A 27,329-nucleotide genomic window follows, 5' to 3' on the forward strand; every position below is an offset into this window, starting at 1 on the left:
GAATCCAACAATTTGGGCAACAAATGGCATATACTGCACTTAAATTCCAGCACAAGATTATGTACCTGTTGTTTAAGGTCATAGCGATCAGCACCCTTCTCTTTCATGTCAGCAGTCTTTGCAGCTTCCCTGTCAACCTCCTTTTCATATGAATGAAGCTCTTTGAGAACTCGCTTACAGGTGCCTGTCTTGATTTTAAGAGTTTTCAGAGTTGCCATGACTTAGATGTGCCTGGAACTGCATAGGAAAAAAGCAAACCATAGTATCCTTTACTTCAGTAACACGCAAGTTGGCAACTTTATAAACATTAAAATGAATTCCCTGAGGACTTCTCAACGAATCTGATAAAAAAAACTTTGTCACAATACGTTGAATAATAATATTGTTTATTGAATGACAATAACTAATTAGCAATAGTTACAAAATCTATCAAAAAATTATTCACAAAAATGGAACAAGAAAAAAACACTGAACTTGATTCACTACAGAAAGTTCACTACAGGTGCATGATGTTCTATACAAAAGCAAGCTAGGTAGGCTGCTTTCATGCATCTAGTGCAGCCATTCGTTCCTGTTAGTAGCCAGTATTACCATGGAATATCCCAATGCTAGAATGCTTCAAACTTCAAAACTCAAAAATGCTACAACTTCCACTGACCTCAAACAGAAGCAAACATTTATTTACTTAAAAGGGTATACCTTCACTGAAATATCATTCACTTGCTCAATAAAATCATCTGATCTCAAGGTAAGGAGCATTCAGCATGCAATAAATTGACCTTCCAAAAGCAAAAAAAGTAGTAAGCTAATTATATATTTTTAGGTTTGTAATCTTTAATTCTAACCACCAGATGTAACCTCGTAATACACTAGTCATAGTCTCTATTTCTAAAATCACTTAAAGATGCACGTGTACTTTATGGCTTCCCCCCAGTTATTGATGTCTTCATGATGCCCTCTTAGTTTGATCTAGAAACTACTATGGATATTCCATTGGACAGTTCAGCACAACAGATCTAATAAAAATAGACTGAAATCTTAAATAAATACTATGAGGATTAATTTTCCTTATATTTCTGGATTTATTAATTATTTTTCTTCTGCTGATGCATGCAATAGATAATGTTCAATAAATAGAGAACAGTGAAATACAAACACACACTAATTGAAATAAACACCAAGATATGATCCAGGAAATCCTTTCGGGAGAAAACCAAGCTGGAAGGTGAGGGTTCTCTATTGTCTTTTGTCAACATGGAAATGATGCAAGTACAAAGAATAATCCACTCTCTATGGATTTTCTTGAGATCCGTGGCCCATGGGCCGCTACAAAACACAAACCCCCTATAATCTTCCAAACTAGGAAATATAGTGCTATGCAAAGCAAACAATAAAAACAACACCATAAAATTGAAACATTCAGTGCACACGCACACCCATTAAAAGTCTAGGAATAACCAACAGTTGAGCCAATTTATTATAATCTAGGAGAAAAGTACAATAATGTAGAAGTGGTGCACATAGGGTTACCTCAATGGTAAGCGTGATCAAGCCCAGGTGGTAATATGTCAAGCCCAGATGGCGCAAAAAACTGCACCAATGATGCCCTGCGCTGCCCTTGTGAAACTGTGTTCTCTGCTACGAAGATGTTGCTGGAAACCCCACCTCTGGTGCTCAGAAAATTACGAGAAATTAACCCCGACCTCTCCACCGAATACCCAGAATAACCCACGAAGGAATTGGCCAAATGTTGACCTCGGAATTTTGGCCCAAATTCCCCTTAGTTCCTCTAGCTACTAGCTGAGTTGGGACCCTATTTGACCCCTTATATTTGCCCAGAAAATTCTATAAAATTAGGAGTGTGATCCTTGCCCAAAACCCAGAAAGGGTTTCCCTTGGTTCCAACCTTCAAAAATTGACCCTTCACAGCTTAGCCCTCCTCCAATTTCGAATTTTGTTGTGTCACTGATCCTATCAATCTCTGCTCTCCCAACTCCAGCAATCGTCCTCAAATGGCGCTCCAAATAATCTCCCAACTCCAAACTCCCCCGGATGGTGCTGCCCCAAAGAGTCTCACTCCAATGACTGCGCAGTCATGGAGGAGATGACGCAGTCCTGCGTGTGATGAAATGAGAGTTGCGTGTAGGATGGCCCTCTTGTCTGTAGCTGCCCTCTATACTCCTGAAAATGATGAAGGATGCTCCTGTCTCCCCAACTTCCTGGAGTGCCTCACATTGTGACTGTGCAATCCCTACGTTGTTGTTACTCCCCCTGCTGTTGGTACTCGACTTACAACTACTGTAATTCGTCTCCCTGTTGTTGCTAAGAATTGAGATGAAGAAGAACTCTCTTCTAAGGCTAGCACTCGAAGTCCACCGAAGCAAGGGTTGAGATATCCATTGGGAGACACTCGTCTGCTAAACAGCACAGTAACCCGACTAGGCAGCTCGAGCAACTAGGATTGAGTTCAATATGTCAAAAGATAAGATGCTAAAATGAGGACAGTTGCCTTCCTTATATAGATTTCATGGAGCACTTTTCCCTCCATCGTGGGTCCCTCACTTAACCATCGATTTCCCCTCCATGCAAATTGAACTAGGGAATGTGTATTCTCCTAGTGTGGTTGGCCCCCACGTACAAATTAACCACATCGAAATAATTTCTACTAAGTCTAGCCTCCTAATAAAATCGAATGGGCCCCATCACCTCCAAAATCGACCCCAAAATGTAGAAATTAATCATGTTCCAAAATAATTTAGGAAGGGACATTATAGTCCTCCCCTCCCAAATGTTGCTTGTCCCCAAGCAACTTCAGTGCTGGATGCTCAAGTATGTGCTCGCCCTCCCAAATAGCATCATCATTTGACAAGCTCCTCCAATGCACCAAAAATCGCTTGTCCTCAAGCAATGCCTGAGCAAGCATCCTCTTTAATTGTTGCTCCCCACTGTCACTGCAAAATGTGCCAGGGTCCCAGATGTGTGCCACTGGATCATGTGACTGGCTAAAGCCCAATGGAAGATATGTATGATCTCCCCCTGCAGTAGCCGGCACATCCCTAAAGGTTATTGAGTTGTGAAGGGCTCTGATGCCCCCATTCCCTGCTAGTCCTAGAGTGTTGCCACCAAACCGATGTTGCGCTACTCTGACTATGTCATACTCCCCATCGTGCACAAACAATATCGTCCCCTCCCCGAACTCTATGGTGGAATACTGAAAGAGGCGAGACACATCCTGCCTGGGCATCTCCATGGCGCCAAGTGTGAAAATTCCTACACTCAAAGGAACCCCTACTGCACCAAATCTGAATCTACTTCACCTACTTGATTTCTTTAAATTACATTAATCAAGTTATTCTTCTGAATACTGAAGCAAATTCTTCTGCATCCTACACTAACTAAATATTTGATCTCATGAAAAAAAATACATGGGACACACTTATTTTTGGACACAATAGTCCCCAGAAAAACCCAATGCAGGAAAATCGGTGCAACAGCTCTGAGGTTTTTATTATTATGCAGGAGAAATATCTGAATACAAATCTAGGATGCTCATCTAGCAATCATTTATAGAGAAAATACTGGTGGAAAATCTTAGTGAGTTTTACCTCACTTCACTCGGCGGAATTCCGATTGATCCGGCACAAGACTGGCTAACCCCAGCTATTTCTGCATTGGCTTTGCGTCAACCCTGAGTCACCTTCTTTGCCCTTTGTATCAACTCTCCCAGCAATTCCGATAGTTTCGGTTGTTCCAAAAGTTTTGGATTCTGCATGATAGGCATCTTTTCTACATCAACTCTCTCGGATACTTCGTTGCCTCTGCGTCAACTCTCCCGACTATTCTGACACTTCCCAACAATTTCGGTTGTTCCAGCAATTCTGGATTCTGCGTGACAGGCATCTTTTTTGCGTCAGCGCTCTCGGCTACTGCACTGCCTCTTTGCAAGCTCTCTCCGCCTCTCTGTGTTGTATTTTCCAGAAAGTCCTCCTAGATTCTCACTGCCCCTCAGCTGCAAGATCTCCCCAATCGATTTTCCTCCTAAGAAATTCTCACCTCAGAAAAACCTAGCGGAAAATTTGAGTGAGTTTTACCTCACTTCACCCGGAAAAATTCCAGCTGATCTGGCACAAGACTAGCTAACCTCGACTACTTCTACATTGGCTCTGCATCAGCCCTGCGTCTCCTTCTCTGCCCTCTGCGTCAGCTCTCCCAGCAGTTCCGACAGTTCCCAATAGTTTTGGTTATTCCAGCAGTTTTGGATTCTGCGTGAGAAGCAGCTTTTCTACGTCAGCTCTCCCTGCTACTGCGTTGCCTCTGCATCAGCTATCCTGGTTGTTCCGGCAGTTTCGGTTGTTTCGGCAATTATGGAATATGCATGACAAGCAACTTTTCTGCGTCAACTCTCCCGGCTATTGCGTTGCCTCTCTGCAAGCTCTCTCTACCTCTCTGTTCTGTATTTTCCGGAAAGTCTTTCTCCTGGATTCTCACTGTCCCTCAGCTGCAAGATCTCCCCAATCAATTTTCCTCCTAAGAACTTCTTACCTCAAAAAATCGATTTCCTCAATCTCTCTATGTGTGTTTCCAAATGAACCCCAAGCCTCCATTTTATAAATTTCCTGTTGAGTCTTCAACGGCTGAGATTAAGTCTCTAATCAACAGCTAGGATTAAAACATGACTTGATCCGACTTCTAGATCACTCTCACCCATATTTTGATTAATACCCATTAATATTTTAATTTTCCTAAGTTTAGACTTAGGAACCCCACTAAAAATATTAATTATTTTAATAAGATACAATCCGGGAGGAATTTCACCAAACGGTTTCTGGGTTCTTTAGAGCACTTCCGATGCTACCAAAAACTAACACTCCCTCTTAGTGAGGAAAGTGCTCTAGCAACAATGTCCACTTGCATGTTGCTCTGTTTCTGAAGCACCTCCTTTCTGCACTGTTGCTGCCACCAACACTATGTTGCTGCTGCTACTATATTGTTGTCCATGACACTGCCACTGCCACTGATGCATCTATACTACAGCTCCCTCTCAAACGTTGCATCTGCTATGTTGTTAGCACTGCCACTGTTAACACTGCATTCGTACTGTAGCTCAATTGTTGAGAGAAGCAACTGAAAAACATCCAAAATTAACTGAACTTAATTGTGTTCAGCATAATACCATGAATGTTGGAATCTGAGTGCTACTAGTCTCTGACCCTCTGAATATTCTGCGTTGTTGCTGACTTTTGCACTGTGCCAACTGCACTGCGGCCAACCTTGCTCTACGTTGATCAGTGTCTGGTCCTAAGCTGCTGCATTTGTCCTCCAAACAATCCACTACATCATCTGCCACTAAGTCCATCTCGCCACTGCTGAATCTTGGGCTCCCGTAGCAAGGAATTGATCCAAGAGGTGAACTCCTCAAGGATCCTGCCCAAATGTAGTCCTCTTGACTACAGCTCAATATCGCCCCATCTCCCTCTTGGAGATGCGTGGGCACTCATGGCAAACTCATCCTCGTCGACCTTTGTTGAAGCAGCCTTAGGATCATGTTTCTCATCCTTATCCTTTTCCTTCAAAGGACATTGGGATGCATAGTGGCCCATCTCACCACAACTGTCAAACTGACTACTCTAGTCACTGCTTAGAAATGCTCAGCTGCTCAGCAAGTGAGAAATTCGAACTTTTCGGCGGAAAGTTCGATGAGGCGAAAATTCCCCTTCTATGTGTCTTCGTTCTTTTCCAGCGGAGTTCTACCCTAGCGGATTTCTGCCCCGATAGAAACTGCGCCCTTCAAGCACTGCATTGAGGCTCTGTGTCACTCCCTCTGCCTCTGCAAACTCACGAACTAGAAATCGTACCTCTCTATCGTCTCATTCAGAGACAGATTTCCTCGAATCTACTACCCGGCAAGGACTACGCAATCCCTTCAAGGGTATTCGAATTGTTGCCAAGTGCAGATTTCGGCCTTACTGCTCAGCACTGGATCTTCTCTTTCTATTTCAAAATCAATCCTCTAATACCATGTGAAAATTCCTACACTCGAAGGAACGCCTACTGCAGCAAAACTGAATCTACTTCACCTACTTGATTTCTTTAAATTACATTCATCAAGTTATTCTTCTGAATATTGAAGCAAATTACTTTTGCAGCCTACGCTAATTAAATATTAGATATCATGAAACATAAAATAGAGCAAAGAACAAGATACATAGGACACACTTACTTTTGGACACAATAGTCCCCGGAAAAACCCAATGCGGGAAAACCAGTGCAGCAGCTCTGAGGTTTTTATTATTATGCAGGAGAAATATCTGAATACAAATCTAGGATGCTCATCTAAGAATCATTTACAAAGAAAATATTGGCGGAAAATTTGAGTGAGTTTTACCTCACTTCACCTAGCGGAATTTTACCTCACTTCACCCAGCAGAATTCCAACTGATCCAGCATAAGACTGGCTAACCCTGGTTATTTCTGCGATGGCTCTGTGTCAGCCCTGTGTCACCTTCTCTGTGTTAAGCTCTCCCAACAGTTCCGACAGTTTCAGTTGTTCCAGCAGTTCTGGATTCTGCGTGACAGGCAGCTTTTCTACGCCAGCTCTCCCAACTACTGCGTTGCCTTTGCATTAGCTCTCCCAGCTATTCCAGTTGTTCCGACAGTTTCGGTTGTTCTGGCAGTTCTGGATTCTGCGTGACATGCAGCTTTTTTGCGTCAACTCTCACGGCCACTATGTTGCCTCTCTGCAAGCTCTCTCTGCCTCTCCATTTTGTATTTTACGGAAAGTCCTTCTCACGGATTCTCACTGCCCCTTAGCTGCAAGATCTCCCCAATCGATTTTCCTCCTAAGAACTTCTCACCTCAGAAAATCGATTTCCTCAATTTCTCTGTGTGTGTTTCCAAATGAACCCCAAGCCTCCACTTTATACATTTCCTGTTGAGTCTTCAAAGACCGAGATTAAGTCTCTAATCAACGGCTAAGATTAAAGCATGACTTGATCTGCGTTCTAGATCATTCTCACCCATATTTTGATTAATACCCATTAATATTTTAATTTTCCTAAGTTTAGACTTAGGAACCCCATTAAAAATATTAATTATTTTAATAAGATACAATCCAGGTGGAATTTCACCAAATGGTTTCTAGATTCTTTAGAACTCATGTGCCTTAGCCTCTCCACCGATTTTCAAAAATAGAGCACTTCCGATGCTACCAAATACTAACACTCCCTTTTAACGAGGAAAGTGCTCAGCAACAATGTCCACCTGCATGCTGCTCTGTTTTTGAAGCACCTCCTTTCTGCACTGTGGCTACCACTAACACTGTGTCGCTGCTGCTACTATATTGTTGCGCATGACACTACCACTGCCACTGCCACTGCTGCATTTGTACTACAACTCCCTCTCAAACGTTGCATCTGCGATGCTGTTAGCACTGCCACTATTAACACTACATCCATACTGCAACTCAGTTGTTGAGAGAAGCAATTGAAAAACATCCAAAATTCACTGAACTTAACTGTGTACAGCATAATGCCATGAACGTTGGAATCTGACTGCTACTAGTCTCTGACCCTCTGAATCTTTTGCGTTGCTACTGACTTCTGCACTGTGCCAACTGCACAGCTACCAACCTTGCTTTGTGTTGATTAGTCTCTGACCCTAAGCTACTACATCTGTCCTCCAAACAATCCACTGCATCATCTGACACTAAGTCCATCTAGCTACTGCTGAATCTTGCGCTCCTGTAGCAAGGAATTGATCCAAGAGGTGGACTCCTCAAGGATTCTACTCACATGTAGTCCTCATTATAACTCAATATCGCCCCATCTCTCTTTTTGGAGATGCGTGGGCACTCATGGCAAACTCATCCTCGTCGATCTTTGTTGAAGTAGTGTTAGGTCCTTATACTACTAATGTAACCCCTTATTGTTGAAATAGTGTTAGGTCTTTATACTACTAGTGTAACCCTTTATTGTTATTAGTGCAACCCCCTTATTTTATTATTGTGCCCATAAAGTCCCCATGTTGTTATTATTATGCTCCATAGAAGCCCATTATTGTTATTGTTGTGCCCCTACAATATTATTGTTATGCAGGCTCTGATTGTATTGGGGCCCCTTAGACTCCTATATATAGAACGGAGGTCTTGTCATTTGTATCATCTAAGAATTGTTCATTTGTGTAATGTAAAGGAGGTTGCCCCCTCGAAGACGCTGATTTTGAAGTTGTTGATCTATCTTTTCTATCTTTTTGTGAGTTGTTTCACAATATTTGGTATCAGAGCTTTGGATTCTAGGGTTTCGCTGCTCCAAACAAGTCATTGTAGCATTTTCTATATAACTTTTTCTCTACGAAGTTTCAGAAGCTAAAAAAAACCCATTTGAGCTGAAATCATTCAAAACCTCGGGTTTGAATTTCAGATCTTGTCTCACTATATTTTCGAAGATATGATTTGAGGAAGTTAGGGTTTTTGCAAGCTTCAGAATTCCATCGCAAACAGGTCATTGTGACATTTTCACTATAATTTTTTTCTACAAAGTTTCAGACTCTGAAAGTAAAACCCATTTGAGCCAAAATCTTGATGAAGCTCGGACCTAAATTTCTGATCTTGTTTCACAATATTTTCGGGGATATGGTCCAAGACATTTAGGGTTTTGCATGCTCTCGAATTACATCCAAAATAGGTGACCTAGGGAAAATCATCATAACTTTCTCTCTGAGCATCAGATTGAAATTTCGTAATAAGTCACAAAAAGAGGACGGCATGTAGGTTCCTGTGTATCAGTTTCAGGTCCTAAGGTCAAAACAGTAACACGTGGAACTTCCTACAAGTTCGCTCTACTGAACCAGTCTATAATCAGGTCATCGTGGGAGATTTAACATAACTCTTCTTTGGAGAATCCAATCTTGATCAAACTTGCGGGTTGGAAAGAGGAATCAGGGGGATACTGCAGGACGCAATTTCATACTTTGGAGATCCGAAATTACAGAGATACAACAGATTTAATATCGAGCTCCTACAATGTGAAAAAAGGTGTGTAGCTTTTTTAAAGTTTTGCATAAGTTTGGTTGAAAAATTAGTTTTAAGCAATTCAAAGGGCGTGGAAGCTAAGATGGATGGTATAGAAGAAAAACTTAAAGGCAACATGGATTTGAAGACAAATTTGACAAAGTCGCTACAAGAAATGCTTACTAATGGCGAAAAGGTAGTAAGGAAACTCATGATGAGAAGAAAAGAAATGTTAATCATGATTTCATAGACTCTAACGTTAGATCGAAGACCCACCATGTTCCAAAGATTGATATGAGGAAGTTTGATGGCAAAGATTTCATAACATGGATGCTACAGATGAAGCAATATTTCAATCTCCATAATGTGCAAAACACACAAAAAGTACGCATTGCAACTTTATATTTGGAACCAAATCAGTTTGTATGGTATCGATGGCTTTGCTCTCGTAAACAATTTGTCATTTGGGCAATTTGTACGGAAGAAATGATAGCACATTATGAGGATACAAAAAGCAACACCTTTTTTAGCCAATTGATAAATCTCAAACAAAAGGGTTCAATGATGGAGCACATTGAGGACTTTCAAAAATTGAATATAAGGGTAAAAGATATTTCATAGGAGCATAAGATTGATGTGTTCATAGGGACTTTAAAGGATAACATCCAACATGAGGTTCACCTTTAGAAACTTTATTCATTGGAGAAGGCATTCAGGTTGGCAAAAAAAATGGAAAGCAAAATTATGGCAACAAAGAAACCTACCACTCACAACTATAAAGATGGAAGTGTTGTTTCTCCTAGCCTTTCAACACCTACAAGCTTTGACACTACAACAATTGGAAGAAAAAAAAGCAAAAGGGCTTTGTTACAATTGTGACAGAAAATACACTAAAGGTCATAAGTGTGCTGAGAAGAAATTAATTTACATAGATGGGGAAGAGCAGCAAGAAAAGGAAAAAGAAACATCAAAAGAAGAGGATATACACCAGGAACCAATCCCAGAGAAAGAAGAAATGAATCTTTCCATATCTTGTAATGCCTTGACAGGAATTACCACTCCTCAAACTCTCAAGATAGAAGGGCATATCAAGAAGAAAAAGGTAATAGTGTTGATTGATTCGGGTAGTACCTATAATTTTATTAATTGTAAGATAGCTAAGGAATTGAATTGTTTCTTATATCCAACACCAGAGTGTCAAGTAATGGTTGTAAATGGAGGAACCATAAATTGCTCTGGAAAGTGCCATAATATCAAGCTATCCATGGGAGAATATGTCTTCTAAGTTACCAGGATACGGATACGGATCCGTTGGATTTTTGAAAAGCCAAGATCCGGATACGGCGAGGATACGGCAAGTACAAAAATATATAATAATATTTTTAAAAATTTTAGAAAATACATTTGATGTTTAAAATCAAAACCATTCATGAATCACAACATTAGAACTAAAATTATTAGATAATTTATGAATCTGAACACTGAAATGATGAAATTAAAAAACTAACAAATAAACATATAAATATTAATACCAACATATTGATATAATTGTTAAAATAAAGTTATAACATAAAATATATATATTTTTTATTTATAAAAATTAAAAAATATTTTAATTTTTAACAACCAAACATAAAGTTATATAAATTATGACTTATAAAAATAAAAAATTTAAAATGAAATATAAAACATACGATTTATTAAACATAAATATATTGATTTAAAATAAATAAATTAAAATAACTTTATTATATATATTAACATCAAAATAAACTTTTTAATTAAATATTAACATCAAAATAAACTTTTTAATTAAATAAAAAATCTTTATATTGAAAGCGTATTTAAAAAACATATTGATTTAAAATAAATAATAAATTAAAATAACTTTATTATATATATTAACCTCAAAATAAATTTTTTAATTAAATCAGAAAATCTTTATATTGAAAGGTTATTAAAAAACTTAGACGCATAATTTTATTGAAATCTTTATTTTTTATATATATATGCGGGAAGATGGTGTTAAGAAACTTCACGCTGGTATTAAGAAACTTCACACGTAATCTTAATAAAATCATTTTATATATATGCGATATTAAAAAGCTTATATATATATGCCAGATGATATTAAAAATATGACCCGTAAATAAATTAAAATAACTTTATTATATATATATATATATATATTAACATCAAAATAAACATTTTAATTAAATCGGAAATTTTTATATTGAGAGCTTATTAAAAAAACAAATTGATTTAAAATAAATTTATTATATATATATATATTAACCTCATTGAAATCTATGCGGGAAGATGGTATTAAAAAACTTCCCGCTTAATCTTAAAAACTTCACGCTTAATCTTATATGCCAGATGGTATTATAAACATAACGCATAATTTTATTTAAATATTTATATATATAAGCTGGCAGATGGTATTAAAAAACTACGCCTAATTTTATTTAAATTTTTATATATAAATTTATATATATATATATATATATATATATATATACGCTGGCAGATGGTCACTAATTAAATCACTACCTGACCGTACGCGGATCCTAGCGTATCCGTATCCGTACCAGTTTCGGATTCGGGGATCCGCGGTTCCACCTCTTGCACTCAGCGGATCCGGTAATGTAGTATGTCTTGAATAGTCCAATGCTTTCCATTCCAATGGGTGGTGCAAATGTTGTACTAGGAGTCTCCAATGGCTACAATGTTTGGGTACGATAGCTTTTAATTTTCAATAATTTTTCTTGAATTTTTTTTGGGAAGGAAAGGAAGTAGAATTAAGGGGTATCGAAGACAAATCAGAAAAGATAATAAGCTCTAACAGCATGACAAAGCTTCTAAAGACAACGGGGCGTAATTGCACAATTATGTTCACTAGAGGTTCCCACATCAAAATCATCTATTTCTCCAGATCTCCAAAACATTTTGGACAATCAATCCAAGGTATTTGAGACTCCCAAAGGCCTCCCACTTATTCGTGATCATAATCATGCTATTTATTGGATTCCAAGAAGTGTTCCCCCAAACATCAAGCCTTACAGATATCCATATGCCCAAAAGAGTGAAATTGAACGTATGGTTGCAAAATGCTAGAGGTTGGTATAATTCAACCTAGTCAAAGTTCTTTCTCTGCTCCAGTGGTATTGGTACACAAGAAGGATGGATCATGGCGCATGTGTTCGGATTATAGGGAGATCAACAAGCTTACTATTAAAGATAAATTTCTCATTCCTGTCACTGATGGATTATTAGATGATTTACATGGAGCAATTTACTTCACCAAGTTGGATCTTCGTTCAGGATATCATCAAATCAAAATGAAGACTAAAGACATTCTAGAAACAACATTTAGAACACATGAGGGTCATTATGAATTTTTGGTCATGCCTTTTGGCCTCACCAATGCACCTTCTACATTTCAAGGTTTGATGAATTCCATTTTCAAACCCTTAGAAAATTTGTGTTCGTATTTTTTGATGATATACTAATCTACAGCAAGTCTTGGAAGGATCATGTTCAACATGTTGACAGGGTGCTCAAACTATTGGAGGAGAAACAATTATATGCATAAAGCTCCAAATGTTTCTTTTAAGTATAAGAGGTGGAATATTTGGGTACTCAGTTAGCTCATATCTCATCTTATCATCTTCAATCTGATGGGCAAACTGAGATAGTGAACAAATGTTTGGAAGAGTATCTTTGTTGCTTTATATCTGATAAGCAGACACAATGGGTCAAGTGGTTGCCTCTAGCTTAATGGTGGTATAACACTTCCTTCTATACTACAACAAAAATGACCCCATTTATGGCACTTTATGGATATCATCCACTGTCCATCACATCATCTTTAAAAGAAAATTCTAAGGTTCAAGCAGTGGAAGATCATATCAAGCATCAACAACAAGTTCTCCAACTCTTAAAGGATAACCACACTTTGGCGCAAAATAGAATGAAACAACACGCAGATCAACATCGCAGCGAAAAAAGTTTTGATGTAGGTGATTGGGTATTTCTACAACTACAACCATACAAAAAAATGTCCCTCAAGCAAGCTAAGAAGGATAATAAATTATCACCAAAGTATTATGGTCCATACAAGGTGTTACAAAAGATTGGTACTATGGCATACAAATTGGAGCTCCCTGCATCTTCCCGAGTGCACCCAATTTTCCATGTTTCATGCTTAAAGAAGGTTATAGGTGAGAAGATCTCAATTCAAACGATATTGCCAAAACTTAACGAGGAAGGAAAAATCATATTGGAATCGGAAACAGTCACAAAAACAAGAAATCAACAGCTACAGAATCAATCAATTTTAGAGTATCTCATCAAGTAGAAGAACTTACTCGTTGAAGATTCCACATGGGAGGTTGAGAATTTTATACAAAAGCATCCAAAACTACTCAAGCATTGAGGACAACACTTTTTGAAGGAGAGGGGCATGTTAGGTCCCTATACTATTAGCGTAACCCCTTATTGTTATTAGTGCAACCCCCTTATTGTATTATTGTGCCCATATAGTCCCCATGTTGTTATTATTATGCCCCATAGAAGTCCACTATTGTTATTGTTGTGCCCATATAGTCCCCATGTTATTATTATTATGCCCCATAGAAGCCCACTATTGTTATTGTTGTGCCCCTACAATATTATTGTTATGTAAGCTCTGATTGTATCGGGGTCCCTTAGACTCCTATATATAGGAAGGAGGCCTTGTCATCTGTATCATCCAAGAATTGTTCATTTGTGTAATGTAAAGGAGGTTGCCCCCTCGAAGACGTTGATTTTGAAGTCATTGATCTATCTTTTTGTGAGCTGGTTTCATAACAAACAGCGTCAAGATCATGTTTCTCATCCTTATCATTTTTCTTCAAAGGACATTGGAATGCATAGTGGCCCATCTCACCACAACCGTCGGATTGACTCCTCTAGTCACTGCTTAGCAATGCTCAGCTACTCAGCGAGTGAGAAATTTGAACTTTCTAGCAGAAAGTTCGATGAGGAGAAAATTCCCCTTCTACGTGTCTTCGTTCTTTTCCAACGGATTTCTGCCCCAACGGAAACTGCGCCCTTCAAGCACTACGTTGAGGCTCTGCGTCACTCCCTCTGCCTTTGCAAACTCACGAACTGGAAATCGCACCTCTCTGTTGTCTCACTCAAAGAGAGATTTCCTCAGATCAGCTACCCGGCAAGGACTGCGCAATCCCTTTAAGGGGATTCAAATTGCTGCCAAGTGCAGCTTTCAGCCTCACTGCTCAGCACTAGATCTGCTCTTTCTGTTTCAAAATCAATCCTCCAATACCATGTGAAAATTCCTACACTCGAAGGAACCCCTACTGCAGCAAATATGAATCTACTTCACCTACTTGATTTCTTTAAATTGCATTCATCAAGTTATTCTTTTGAATAATGAAGCAAATTACTTTTGTAGCCTACTAATTAAATATTAGATCCCATGGAACAGAAAACAGAGCAAAGAACAAAATACATAGGACACACTTATTTTTGGACACAATAGTCCCTAGAAAAACCCAATGCAAGAAAACCGGTGCAGCAGCTCAGCTTTTATTATTATGCAGATGAAATATCTGAATACTTCTCCATTTCATAAACTGTCTCCATACTTCTGCTATCTTCGTTACACCACTCCCAGTCCATATGCCCCTCAATATTCTGCTTCTTCCATTGGTCCAAATGGGCAGAAAGTGCCCTCATCTGAAAGCTGAAAATGGGTGCGCGGCAGGAGGTAGTCTGCCAGAGGGTTCCAGATAGAAGGCTGCCAATTATTATTATTGTTGTATTCGTCTCTAAGTTCGTTTAATGCCTGCAGCAAAGGTTCAACAAATGGAGTTCCCATGACGCCATCCATACAGTGTCTGCACGCTCCCTCCCTCACGATGTGTGATAATACCTTCACATACTTATGCTAACATACACAGTCGACACCCACTGCCATATGCCCTCCCAACATCCCACTCGGCCCTTGGCATTCAGTCGGCCCTCCACATACAGTTCTGATACCACTCCCAGGTTTTGCGCAGCAGAATCGTGGTTCTGATATACGTTGGTATTACTTCCAGTCCGAGGTATCCGCAGACTTCCCCTCTGCTCTCCCATTACGCTAGCCCATTAATACCACATTAATACCATTACTCCCCATCGTTATCTGTTAATTCATTTCCTCGGTTAATAATAATGTGTCCAGCACATTCCCTGTTTCATAGACATAAACGTTGGTATATATATAACGTCGATACACATATACATTGTTTCATATAGATTGTCCCAGTCAATCGTTGTGAAATATGGGATATATAATTGTGATATCACAAACAAAAAAAATTAATATCTCATTGCGCCTCCATTGGGCCCTCCGCCTATATAACCCTCCCTCAGATATCCCCTCCACCACATAACCCCTCCCTCATATATACCTCTGTTATATACATTAGAATTGTAGTTTTTTTACAACCAGAAGTGCAATTTCTTACAACGTATTGGCAATAGAAGTACATTTTTTTTACAATACACAGATTTGTAAAATGCATTCATTGATATCTATTGTGGGAGTGGTTTTCACTGGCAAGGAGAACTATTCAGAATGGTCAAGGAAAATCAAACACACTCATTTTTAATGAGCTGTGGAAAGGAGTGTGTGTTGGAAACGGAGACAAAGAATCAGAACGGCCTAGCTCAGACAAGGAATTCGTCATTTGGGAAAATAAGAACAGCAAGGCTTATGCCTTGATTGCAGCATCAGTAAATGAAGAGGTGAGTCGCCATATTTCGCCATTTTCAAATGCTTTCGAAACCTTACAAAAACTGAAATAACTCTATGACTCACACTCTGCACTTGAAGTTGTTCAACTCATGATTAAATTGTTCAGCCTTGAATTACAAAATGATGATCCTCTTGCTTTTGCATCAGAAGTAAAATCTATTATGCATGATATCAAAGTCACTAATGTTGAACTGGACATTCCTCTGATAGCTTTTGTCAAGGCACTTTACCCCACTTACTCAAATTATCTTGAGTCATTGCAAGCAAATGGAAACCTCAAAGAAATTACCTTTGACTCCCTTGTGAAAAAATTTGTTGAAAGAGAGAAAGCTTTTGGGAAGAAGACAGCTCCTCAATCTTCTGAAGAGGCTATGTGTCTTGCACATAGAGAGAAGAATCTTGCTCAAGATTCTTCCAGAGGAAGAGGTGGTCGAAGAGGAAGAGGAAGAATAAATTTCAGAGGCAGAGGGGGCAGACACTCTCAAGGTGAAAAGTCAAATTTGCATTGCATACGTTGCAATAAAGATGGATCACATGATGCATCCACATGCAAGTTGCCTTGGGACAGAATTGAGCAGGAAAGAAACCAACCCAAAGGTAAAACTAATGACAAAGAGAAAGGTAAAGCACCTGAATCCGCTCACTATGTTGTGGCACATTGTAATATTGGAGTAAATGAAGACTTATTTAATGCTTCACTTGCTTCTTGGAAAAATGATTGGTTGCTTGATTCAGGAGCAACTTGCCACATGACCTTTAGAAAAGATTTTTTTGAAGAATTTACTGACAATGTTGATGGAGTAGTATACTTTGCAGACAAATCAAAACTCAAGCCATCTGGGCTTAGCACAATCAGGCTTAAATTGCCCGGTCTTCCAAACTTTCTTCTGCATGATGTTTTATATCTCCCACAGCTGAGGAGAAACTTGTTGTCCTTGGTCCACATCCGCCAGCAAGGACACTCCATTCATATGTTTGATGGCAAGGTTGAGGTGAGAAAAGCATCAGATCACTCACTTGTCATGACGGGGATAGAAGAAGAAAGGCTTCTCAAGCTGCAAGGTACCTCTGCTCGTGCACAAAATTTCTCATACAATTCTCATTATGATGAAGGTACATTTTCATCAAGTTTATTATGGCATGCTAGATTTGGACACTTGAACTATGACAGCTTTCGCTTGTTGAATAAAAATGGTGTTACTGGTTTGCCTACAATTCCTAGGAAACTTAAGCAATGTGATACTTGCATTCTAGGAAAGCATAACAAACAATCTTTTCATGATTCACATTCTAGAGCACATAGAAAACTTGAACTCATTCATTCAGACTTATGTGGTCCAATGCCTATTCCTTCTGCAAATGGAAATAAATATATGATGACATTTATTGATGACTACACCAGAATGTGTTGGGTTTATTTATTGAAGAACAAATCTGATGCTTTTCAAACGTTCAAGAACTTTCATACATGGATTGAAAATGATGCACAATCTCATATTGGCTCTATTCGCACTGATAATGGAAAAGAATACACTTCAAATGAATTTGAAAACTATCTTCGCCAACATGGGATTAAACATCAAACCACTGTGCCTTATAATCCCCAACAGAACGGAGTAGCTAAAAGAATGAATAGGACAATCTTAAATATGGTGCGCTCCATGATGTTTTTCAAGAATGTAAAATTGATGTTTTGGGCTGATGCAGTTCTATGTGTTGTATATGTAAAGAATAGATGTCCATCTAATGCTATTAGAAACAAAACTCCTTATGAAATGTGGCATCGGCACATTCCTTCGGTAAAGCATCTCAGGGTCTTTGGTTCCACCTGTTATACCTCGATACCAAAGGTACATAGAAACAAACTTCATGCAAGGAGTCGTAAGTGTATCTTCTTGGGGTATTCAAACACCTCCAAAGCATACCGTCTCTATGATGAAGTCAATAAAAAGTTTGTTGTATCTAGAGATGTAATCTTTCTTGAATCATCCAAAGTTGACAACGTTGTTGAGCAACAACTTGATCGCTTGGATAGATTCGCAAATGCAAAATCATTTCAAGAATTTGATAATCAGATTCCACGTCTTGAAGGGGGGATTCCTATACTGGATCAACCTGTGGAATCTTCTTCTGAAGCACTCTCTCCCCCGCATGAAACTGCAACCAATGAAGATACTTTGAGTGATGTGATTGACAGAATTGGGAGACTCAATCTTGATTCAGTCCCAACTCAATCAACCAAGCAGCCTGGACCATCTTAGAAAGGTCCCCCAAAGTGGCTGACAAAGACACTTGAAAGTGTTCACCCTGATGAGGTTGGAAAGACGGGAACTAGAAATTCAACTCAGCAAAATAGAGGTGATGTAAATGACTCTGATTCACCTGTTGATATGGATGTTTCTTATGATTGTGAATTGAATTTGTCTACAGATTTTGAACCAACTTCCTTCAAAGAAGTCGCTTCTCATGATGAATGGAAAGAAGCGATGCAAAAGGAGTATGATGCCTTGATAAAGAATGGCACTTGGAAGTTGGTTGATCCTCCATTGGGAACCAAACCAATTGGCTGCAAGTGGGTCTACAAGAACAAGTATAAAGCTGATGGCTCACTTGACAAGCACAAAGCCAGGCTTGTGGCAAAAGGTTTTTCACAGAAGGAAGGGGTCGATTATGAGGAGACTTTTGCCCCCACAACAAAATGGGTTACCATCCGGACAATCTTTGCCCTAACAGCTCAGAACAGTTGGAAAGTCCATCAAATGGATGTAAAAAATGCTTTCTTGAATGGAAATCTAAAATAGAATGTTTTTATGTCCCAGCCTCAAGGATTTGTTGTGAAAGGACATAAACATAAAATATGCAAACTTGTTAAATCCTTGTATGGCCTCAAACAAGCACCGCGAGCCTGGTATGAAAAACTAACTGAGCATCTTCTGAAACTCAATTTCAAACATTATGATCTTGATGATGCAACTTTGTTTGTCAAGAAAGTTGGCAAAACAATTGTATATCTTGTGGTATATGTAGATGATATTTTGATGACAGGGAACAATGAGAGCTACATTGCATCCATAAATAAGGAATTGAGGAAAGGTTTTGAAATGACTGATTTGGGCTATGTTCATTACTATCTTGGTATTGAAGTAACTCAACACCCGAAGTCCATATTCCTTTCTCAAAAGAAGTAACTGGAGATCTGTAGAACAGGTTTGGCATGGCTGAATGCAATCCTCAACTACTCCAATGGAACAAAACTTAAAGCTCACATCCATTGAAGGAAAAGAATTTGAGGATGCAACAAAGTATAGACAGCTTGTAGGAAGTCTCAACTACTTGACTACTACCAGACCAGAGATTTCATTTGTTGTTGGAATCCTCTCCAGGTTTATGCAAAAGCCTTGTGAAGGACATTGGTGTGCTGCAAAAAGAGTTCTAAAGTACTTGAAGGGAACTCAAGACTTTGGACTCAAGTATACACAAGTGGGTGACTTCAGCTTGATTGGATACTTTGATTCAGACTTCAACGGAGACAAAGAAATAGGGGTATATACTTCCGGTTATGCTATGAGTCTTGGATCAAGAGTTGTCTCTTAGAGATCACGCAAACAATCAGTTCCAGCAGATTCCACAACAGAGGCAGAATATGTGGCAGCAGCTGAGGCAACAAAAGAAATTGTGTGGCTCAGGAAAATTATGGAAGATTTGCAAGTAAAACAAGTACATTCAACTCCACTCATGATTGACAATACCTCTGCAATAAAGTTGGCCAAGAACCCAAAGTTCCATGATTGAACAAAGCACATCAATACAAAATATCATCTGATTCGACATCATGTTGAGGCCAAAACAATCCATCTTCGCCATTGTTCCACTAATGAGCAGATTGCAAACATCTTCACCAAAGCGCTTGGAAGAGAAAAGCTTGAAAGATTCAGAAAGATGCTTGGACTCACCAACATCCCTTCAGATTAGGAGGGGAATGTTGACACCTAATCATAAGGATTGGGTGAATAATTGTAAATAATGTAAATCATTAATAAGAGAAAATAAAGAGTCATCGAGAGATGAAACTCAAGAGGCACTCCCTCATGTATATAACTATGAACAGCCCAAATGAATAAACAAATTCTCATTTGGGGAGTTACCTCTTGGCCTAACAAATTTAATACATGGACAGCAGTCAAATGAGGAATTTTCAAGTGAAAATCCTTCACTGGAAATGCAAACTAGCTTCCTTAGCCTCCTCTTGAAGATGCCAACTCCACTGACAGCTCCAAACTATCTCCAAAATAGCTCCAACTCCAACTCCAACTCCAAGCCTCCAAGATGACTACTCTAGCAAAAACTCAACACTCTCCAAACTCCCTATCAAACTCACAAAAACTCCAAATGAGATGAGTGAGACAAATGAGAGGGATAGCCTCCTTTTAAAAGCTTAGGAAGGGTGTTTTTGGAGCGAAAGAAGCCTTATTTTCCCTCCAAAACACCCCAAAACCTTTGAAAACCGCGATGTGTGGTCCTTCACGGCCTTGGCAACTAACTGGTCGGTTTAGGACGGAACTAGCCGGTTTGACCATAAATTGGCTGGTTAGGACCGCTTTTTCCTTTTCTTGGCGAAGTGGGGTCAAACCGGGTTTTTCTGCCCATTTGACCCGGTTGGCTACTGAACCGAACGATTTGACCAGTTACCAGTTCAAAACAGCCGATTTTTAAAACATTGGTAGCAGCCTATACAAAGATAGATGAGTTTCTCTTTTTAGTTTGAGAAGGAGTTTTCACTCATTGCCCATATGGCAAGTTCAGTGGCTACCAGTTTATGGTATGTGGACAGTGGTGTGTCCTATCATATGATGGGAAACACGAAGTATTTCATCAAACTGCTAGAAAAGGACATGCAATTTGGCATTGAGATGGAGTATCGGGTTGAGAGTACTGGTACAAGTTCATTTTGAGAGGGAGTCTGAAAACGATCTATATCTCAGAGATGTTATTCACGTATTGGGACTCGAAGAACCTCATTTTAGTTTCAACTTTGGAGGATATGGGGTACAAGGTGACCTTTAGACAAGGTAGGGTTTTTATAAAACCCTCAAACTCCAAAGTATCAAAGCAAATTAGGGTTATGCACAAGAGCTTGTACAAATTACAATTTGAGACAGCCACAACATTTACTAGTAGAGGAGGTCGTGACTAAGGCAACAAGCTTGGAGAGTTGTGGCATAGGTGCATGGGACACTTGCACCATGGGGCGTTGAAGATTCTTAAGGAGATAGCAACATGGTTGCCACAGTGCAGCATAAATCAGCATGAGGTGTGCAAGGGTTACACACTTGGCAAGTATGCCAAGTCATCTTTTCCTAGAAGAGACAACAAGGCCAAGGGCATCTTGGAACTTGTTCATTCAAATGTGTGTGGTCCTTTCTCTACAGTATCCCTTAGTGGGTACAAGTATTATGTCACCTTCATAGATGATCATTCGAGGAAGACTTGGATATTCTTCATGAAAAAGAAGGATGAGGTCTTCTTGAAGTTTTTGGAGTTTAAGGCCTTGGTTGAGAACCAGACAGGCAAAAAAATCAAGGCACTAAGGTCTGATATGGTGGGGAGTACACCTCAAACACATTAAAGGAGTCATGTGCCAAGGAGAGCCTCAAACACATTAAAGGAGTCATGTACCAAGGAGAGCATCGGGAGGGAGTTGACCACACCATATAATCCTCAGCAGAACGGGGTAGCAGAGCACAAGAAAAAGGTCATAGTTGGATCGGCCAAAGCCATGTTGCATGACCAGGGGCTACCCGAAGTCCTTTGGGCTAAGGCATGCAATATGGCAATTTTCTTGCAGAACCGGAGCCCACACAGACTGTTGGGGCGAGTTACATCTAATGAGGCATTTACAGGGAAGAAATCACACGTCACATTTATGGATATTTGATAGCCTTGTGTACTTCCATGTACCAGAGGAGAAAAGGAAAAAGTTGGGACCCACAGCAGAAAAGGGCATCCTTGTGGGCTACAACAAGACATCCAAGGCATACAGTGTGTATATTCCAACACATAGAAAAACAGTCATCAAAAGAGATGTGAAGTTTGAGGAGGATAAGGCTTTGAGAAAGTCCTTAGAATGTGTGTCGATTACTGTGCAAGAGGAGGAGCAGCAGGGTCCCAAGCATGAAGCTCAGTCAGCTCCTCAAACCATAGTTGTGCATGGGCGGGATGAGGATGAGAGGGACACGCAGTTGAAAGAGAGAGTGGAGCCCACTCAAGATGTGACTCCTAGCACTGGGAGAAGGAGAGCAAGATGGGCAGATCAATTGATCCAGGAGACGCAGGAGAAAGTTGGTGCTCCAAGTACATCAGTTCGACAGAGCAGATAGCCACAAAGGTACACAGGCTATATGGCACTTATGGCAAAGTTGTTCCATGTTGAGCCTTTTAGTTACCAAGAGGCAACCACTCAGCAAGTGTGAAGAGATGCCATGGTTGAGGAGTATGCCTCCATCATGAAGAATGATGTCTGGGAAGTGGTGTGGAGGATAGAGCGCAAATATGTGGTAGGCTCTCACTAGGTCTACGAAATCAAGCATGGAGTTGATGGGGGGTATCAAGAAGTATAAGGCAAGATTTGTTGCAAAGGAGCTCTCACAGGTAGAGTGGGTTGACTATGACAAGACCTTTGCCCCAGTTGCCAGATATTCGTTTGTCAGGGTTGTTTCAGCTATTGCAACACGAATGGGGTGGAAGATCCACCAGATGGACGTGAAGACAGCCTCCCTCAATGGGGTTGTTGAGTAGGAGATTTATATTGAGCAGATGGAGGGAATTGAGACATGCAACAGAGGGACACGCATATGCAAACTCAAGAGAGCCTTGTACAAGCTCAAGCAAGCTCCACGAGCATGGTATGCTTAGATAAATAGTTACCTTCAGGGATTGGGCTTCGCCAAGAGTGAAGCAGACCCCAACCTCTGCTACAATGTTGTTGGAGGTGAGCTGCTCATTATGGTCCTATATTTGGACAATCTGATTTTGACAGGCTCAGATAAGCTCATCCAGGAGTGCAAGAGAGATTTTGCAGGCGAGTTTGAGATGAAGGATATGGGGCTAATGCATCATTTCCTTGGGCAGGAGGTTTGGCACGTCAATGGGGAGATCTTCGTGGACTAGAGTAAATATGCCCTGCAAATTTTGTAGAGATTTCACATGCAGGGTTATAGGCCCATGACCACGCCTCTAGTCACAAACTAGAGGAAGGTGGATACATCCAGATCGAAGCAAGTCGATCCCACAGTTTACTGGTAGTTGATTGGGTTGTTGATATATTTGGTTAACACACAGCCAGACATATGTTTTGCAATCAACTCTTTGAGTCAGTTTTTGGTATAGCGTACCAGAGCGCATTGGGTTGCTACTAAGCACGTGTTGTGTATCTCAAGAGGACAATAGAGCATGGATTGTGGTATAAACAAATTGATGAGATGAGGCTTGAGGGCTTCACTGATGCAGATTGCGCAGGGAGCTCCACAGTAGGAAGGGCAAATCGAGATGCATAATCGATGTAGGATCAACAGTTGTTTCTCTTAGTTTAGCCGAAAGCAGAGATCAGTTGCATTGAGCTCAGTTGAGGTCGAGTACATGGTTTCCAGTTTGGTGGTGTGCAAAGCTATTTGGTCGAGGAAGTTTCTCATGGGTTTGTTCAAGACAGAGTTGGAGCCCACTATGATCCACTGTGACAATCAGAGTTGCATTCAACTCTCTAAAATCCCAGTGTTTCATGATTGCTCTAAGCACAACAATAAGGTTATCACCACATCAAAGATATTGTTCAGAGGTATAGTTTCTCTCCAATACGTACTAACAAAGGAGCAAATAACAGACATTCTGACCAAAGCTTTGCCAAGGACCAAATTTGTTTACCTCAGAGACAAGTTGGGTGTAGTGCAGAACTCCTTCCTCTCTAACAGGGAGTGTTGTTTGGACTAGAGAAGTCAAGGTTCTACTTGCCTAGCTGCCAAGGCTAGTAGAAGAACCCACAAGACATGCATTTTAGCATAATAATAATTATTTAACTATTTCCTTAAGTTGGACTTAGTAAAAATTAAAATTCCCAGGTTAACTTATGATTTAATCTTAGCCATTGATCAAGATTTAATCTCAATAATTGAGAGGGAGATTTGAGTTGAGATCGAAATTATAAGAGGAGATAGAACGAGTTGGTGGAAAGTCAGTTGAGCACAAGCAATGTGTGTCAGATTAGCAAAGGAAGAGCCGAGGGTTTCAATAGATCATAGTAACTCAGCGTCCGAGCAGAAGCAATCAAGTTAGGGTTGAGCTCTTACAACCCCAACGCAGTGTTTCTATTTGCACGTGTGCGCAGAAGAGGAGACACATAGGAAATAGTTAAGTATAACTTGGTCTAGTGTAGAGTTAGATAAGGTATGTTTCTTTACTATGTATATTTGTAACTTACAATCTGACGGTCACGACATGTTCTAGACATGAAGTGATCTGACAGTTCATTCTCTCCTCGATATTACCGACACTTGATCCATGGCTTAACACCCGATTGGTCCATCATCTCTATTTAAAGAGCATGGAGGGTCATTTGTAGGGTGACCGTTCATAAGAGGAGCTTATGTAAATTTTATTTCTTTTATTAATAAATTGCCTGAAGTGGCCGCGTTGGCTCAGGTTGTGCACTGTTTCCCTCTTTGAGGGTTTTAACCACGTTAAGAATACTGGTGTATTGATCTATGATTTGTTTGTGAGCGGTGTCCTTTGGTGTTCTATCTGAGGAACTTACCCTGTAAATTCCTACATGGTATCAGAGCTATTTGAGGGCCGCATCCGTTGGTGATCCAAATCGGAAGTCGGTAAAACTGTATCCGACTGTCGTTTCCTAGATCTGTTGTTTCTTACTGCTTTCGGGCCGAGAGGACTGCTCTATTGTGTTAGGAGCATATGTTCTAGTGAGGAACACCTTTTGTTTCACGCGAAAAGGTTTCTGGTAGCCCTAGCTACGTCATTTTTAAGATCTGGAGGTATACAGTTTTTATTTGCAGTTTTAGTTATTTATCTCTCAGTTTATTTCGGTTTATTTATCTCTCTTTTTTTAATTACCGGGTCTATACCTTTCATTTCTGCGTATGCTCTTTGTCCCGCGACTCTGTGCGATTTAGGCAAACCAGAAACAAAAAAAGAAATTTTTTTGTCATGCGTATGCTCTTTTCCACCGCGCCTTATAGTGTGATCTCGGAAAATCATAAACATTAAGGAAAATACATCGTTTCCGGCAAAAGCTAACTTCAAGCCATAAGGTTTGGTTTTTTTGTATGTCCGTGTTGGGTTTTGTGGTTTTTGTTTTGTAGGTAAAAAGAGATTTTTCAAGTAAGCACGCACCCCAAAGCTTCAGTGACTTACACGAATAAAACTTTTCCAAAAATTACTAACCTTTTAAACTGGCTCACTTGGTCCAAAGTTATTTTATGAGAATAGAGGTCTTGAGTTCAAGTCTTTCTTTTTGTTGAGTTATTTTTTCAAAAAACACATGTAACTTATGTTTTAAAGTTACTTTATGTGAAAGTGTTATCACCCATTATAAAAAGTGAGTCACTTATAATTCTAAAGTCTCTTTACTTTTATTTAAGTTACAATTTAGTGGGTTGTTCATAAAGTACCATTGTAAAAGTGACTTTCACTTATATATAAAAGTGGGTCACATAATTTTTTTAAAGTGAGCTAATTTTGGAAGGGGGGGGATTTTTTTTAAATATAACATTATTATTCATTTCAGCACATTCATGCACTTCGTCGGCATCTTCAACAACTTTTCTTCAAAAAGCCATAACTTCTTCATCTGGAAGCCGTTTTCAGAGCCTTTTTTTAATCAGCGTAGTTTTTCGAGATCTTTCCATTGGAACACTTAATTTCAACCAATGTTGCACGAAGCGGGAGCGAAGCGGAAGCGCGAAGCGGAAGCGCGGAGCGCGGAAGCGTCATTTTCCAAAAATCTAGGAAGCGAAGCGTCCGCGGAAGCGTCTGCTATATATATATATATATTTTTTTATATTTTTTTGCATTTATACTCAAAACAAACATCCCAAATACCAAATTAATTGTAGAAGACATGAAAACATGCATATTTTTGCATAAATCAAGATAGATATGGCATCCATGATTCCATTGTAGTTACTAGTATGTACAACAATCATCTATATTCTAGCTATTACAAACATACATCAGTATCAATTTGATACTGCTTGATGCCTATAAAATTTCATAGGACAAGCTCAAGCAAGAGAAGGAATGCAATCACAAGGAAAGTTATCAAGTTTCTATCAAGCAAGGGACTGTTAGAATTCAAGTTTGGGAATATGTCAGAGCTGGGCTCAATTGCTCATGAAGGCCACAAATCAAATTTGAAAATGCAAACCATGATTGCAAAGTCCTCCTTCAGCATTTAATGGAAGCAGCCAGCAAGGAGGCTTGGAGAGCTAATTCAAGACTATTTAGGGCAGCATCTCACTTGCTAGATCAGGCCACAAGTCAAGAAGTATTGATGCTTTTTCTGTGCTATTTTGTGGAGGGTTTGTCTCTTTTTACAAGGCTGCAGGAAGGTGCTGCTACAGCTGTATGAGGAGGAGGATTTGAGAGCGCCAAGAGGCCTAGAAGGGACCTACTGCCCTAGCTGCAGTCATCTCAAGCAACAGCACAGGTAAAGGGGGGTGGTTCCTTGTCATCGAAGGAGATTCTCATTCTTCTCTAGGCCACAAAGAAGGGTTGTTTCTACAGCAGCTTGGGGGGTCTGTTTTGAGGGGGTGAAGGCCTAGTTAAGGTCCTCTACCCAGGCCACAGTCATCCTGAGGATCAGTGCAGTTATAACCAAGTATATTTTCATGTATATGAAGACCTAGACCTTGCTGTAGCAAAACCGTGAATTGTAGGAGGCTTGAGGAGGAACCTTAAGCCCCACCAGCAGTACATTGAATACCTAGTAGATCAGCATAGGTGGAAGCATAGTTGGACATAAGATCACAGTGATTTGAAGCAAGGTAAGGGCAACAAACTACATTAGCAAGAATTGCAGACTTTACAAGGAAGTCTCTCAGATCTACTCTCACAGTGTATTGATAATTTGATACTGCACCTCTGGAATAATTGGACATTCGTTATATGGCTATGCTCTTGCTCCTGGTATGATTTACCAATAGTGTCATATGATCATTGGCATATGCTTCAGTATGATTCTTTGCATTATGACATTTGTTCATGACATCAATTCAATATGGACATGTCACTTGCTTCAGTCATATATATGTTATCGTTTCTCATATAGATCAATATTGGTATGGCTTCCCAATATTGGCAATGATGGGTATAAACCTATAAGCAGAGACTTCTTCATTCTTATATGCACTTAGCATTATGTATGGATATCACTGCTCAAATAGCTTGAGTATGGTATTGCTATGTTCTAATTACAGCAGTATATGCATGACCTCAACTTCAACAGTTGTA

General features: G+C 39.6%; 1 protein-coding gene across 1 annotated transcript in view; it reads right to left on the bottom strand.

Moving 5' to 3' along the window:
- LOC149222792 (tubulin-folding cofactor A-like) overlaps positions 1–27,329 on the bottom strand; it is a 110,221-nt gene that overhangs the window by 69,518 nt on the left and 13,374 nt on the right. The window contains exon 2 of the mRNA XM_089385631.1: positions 66–237. Coding sequence (XP_089241757.1) covers positions 66–218 — 153 coding nt within the window. The 5' untranslated portion in view covers positions 219–237. The remainder of the gene's footprint in view (positions 1–65; positions 238–27,329) is intronic.

Source organism: Pinus tabuliformis, chromosome Q (genome assembly GCF_031772625.1).
Source record: "Pinus tabuliformis cultivar Carrire ecotype Pingquan chromosome Q, CPIR1, whole genome shotgun sequence".
In the NCBI taxonomy this organism is placed as follows: Eukaryota; Viridiplantae; Streptophyta; class Pinopsida; order Pinales; family Pinaceae; genus Pinus; species Pinus tabuliformis.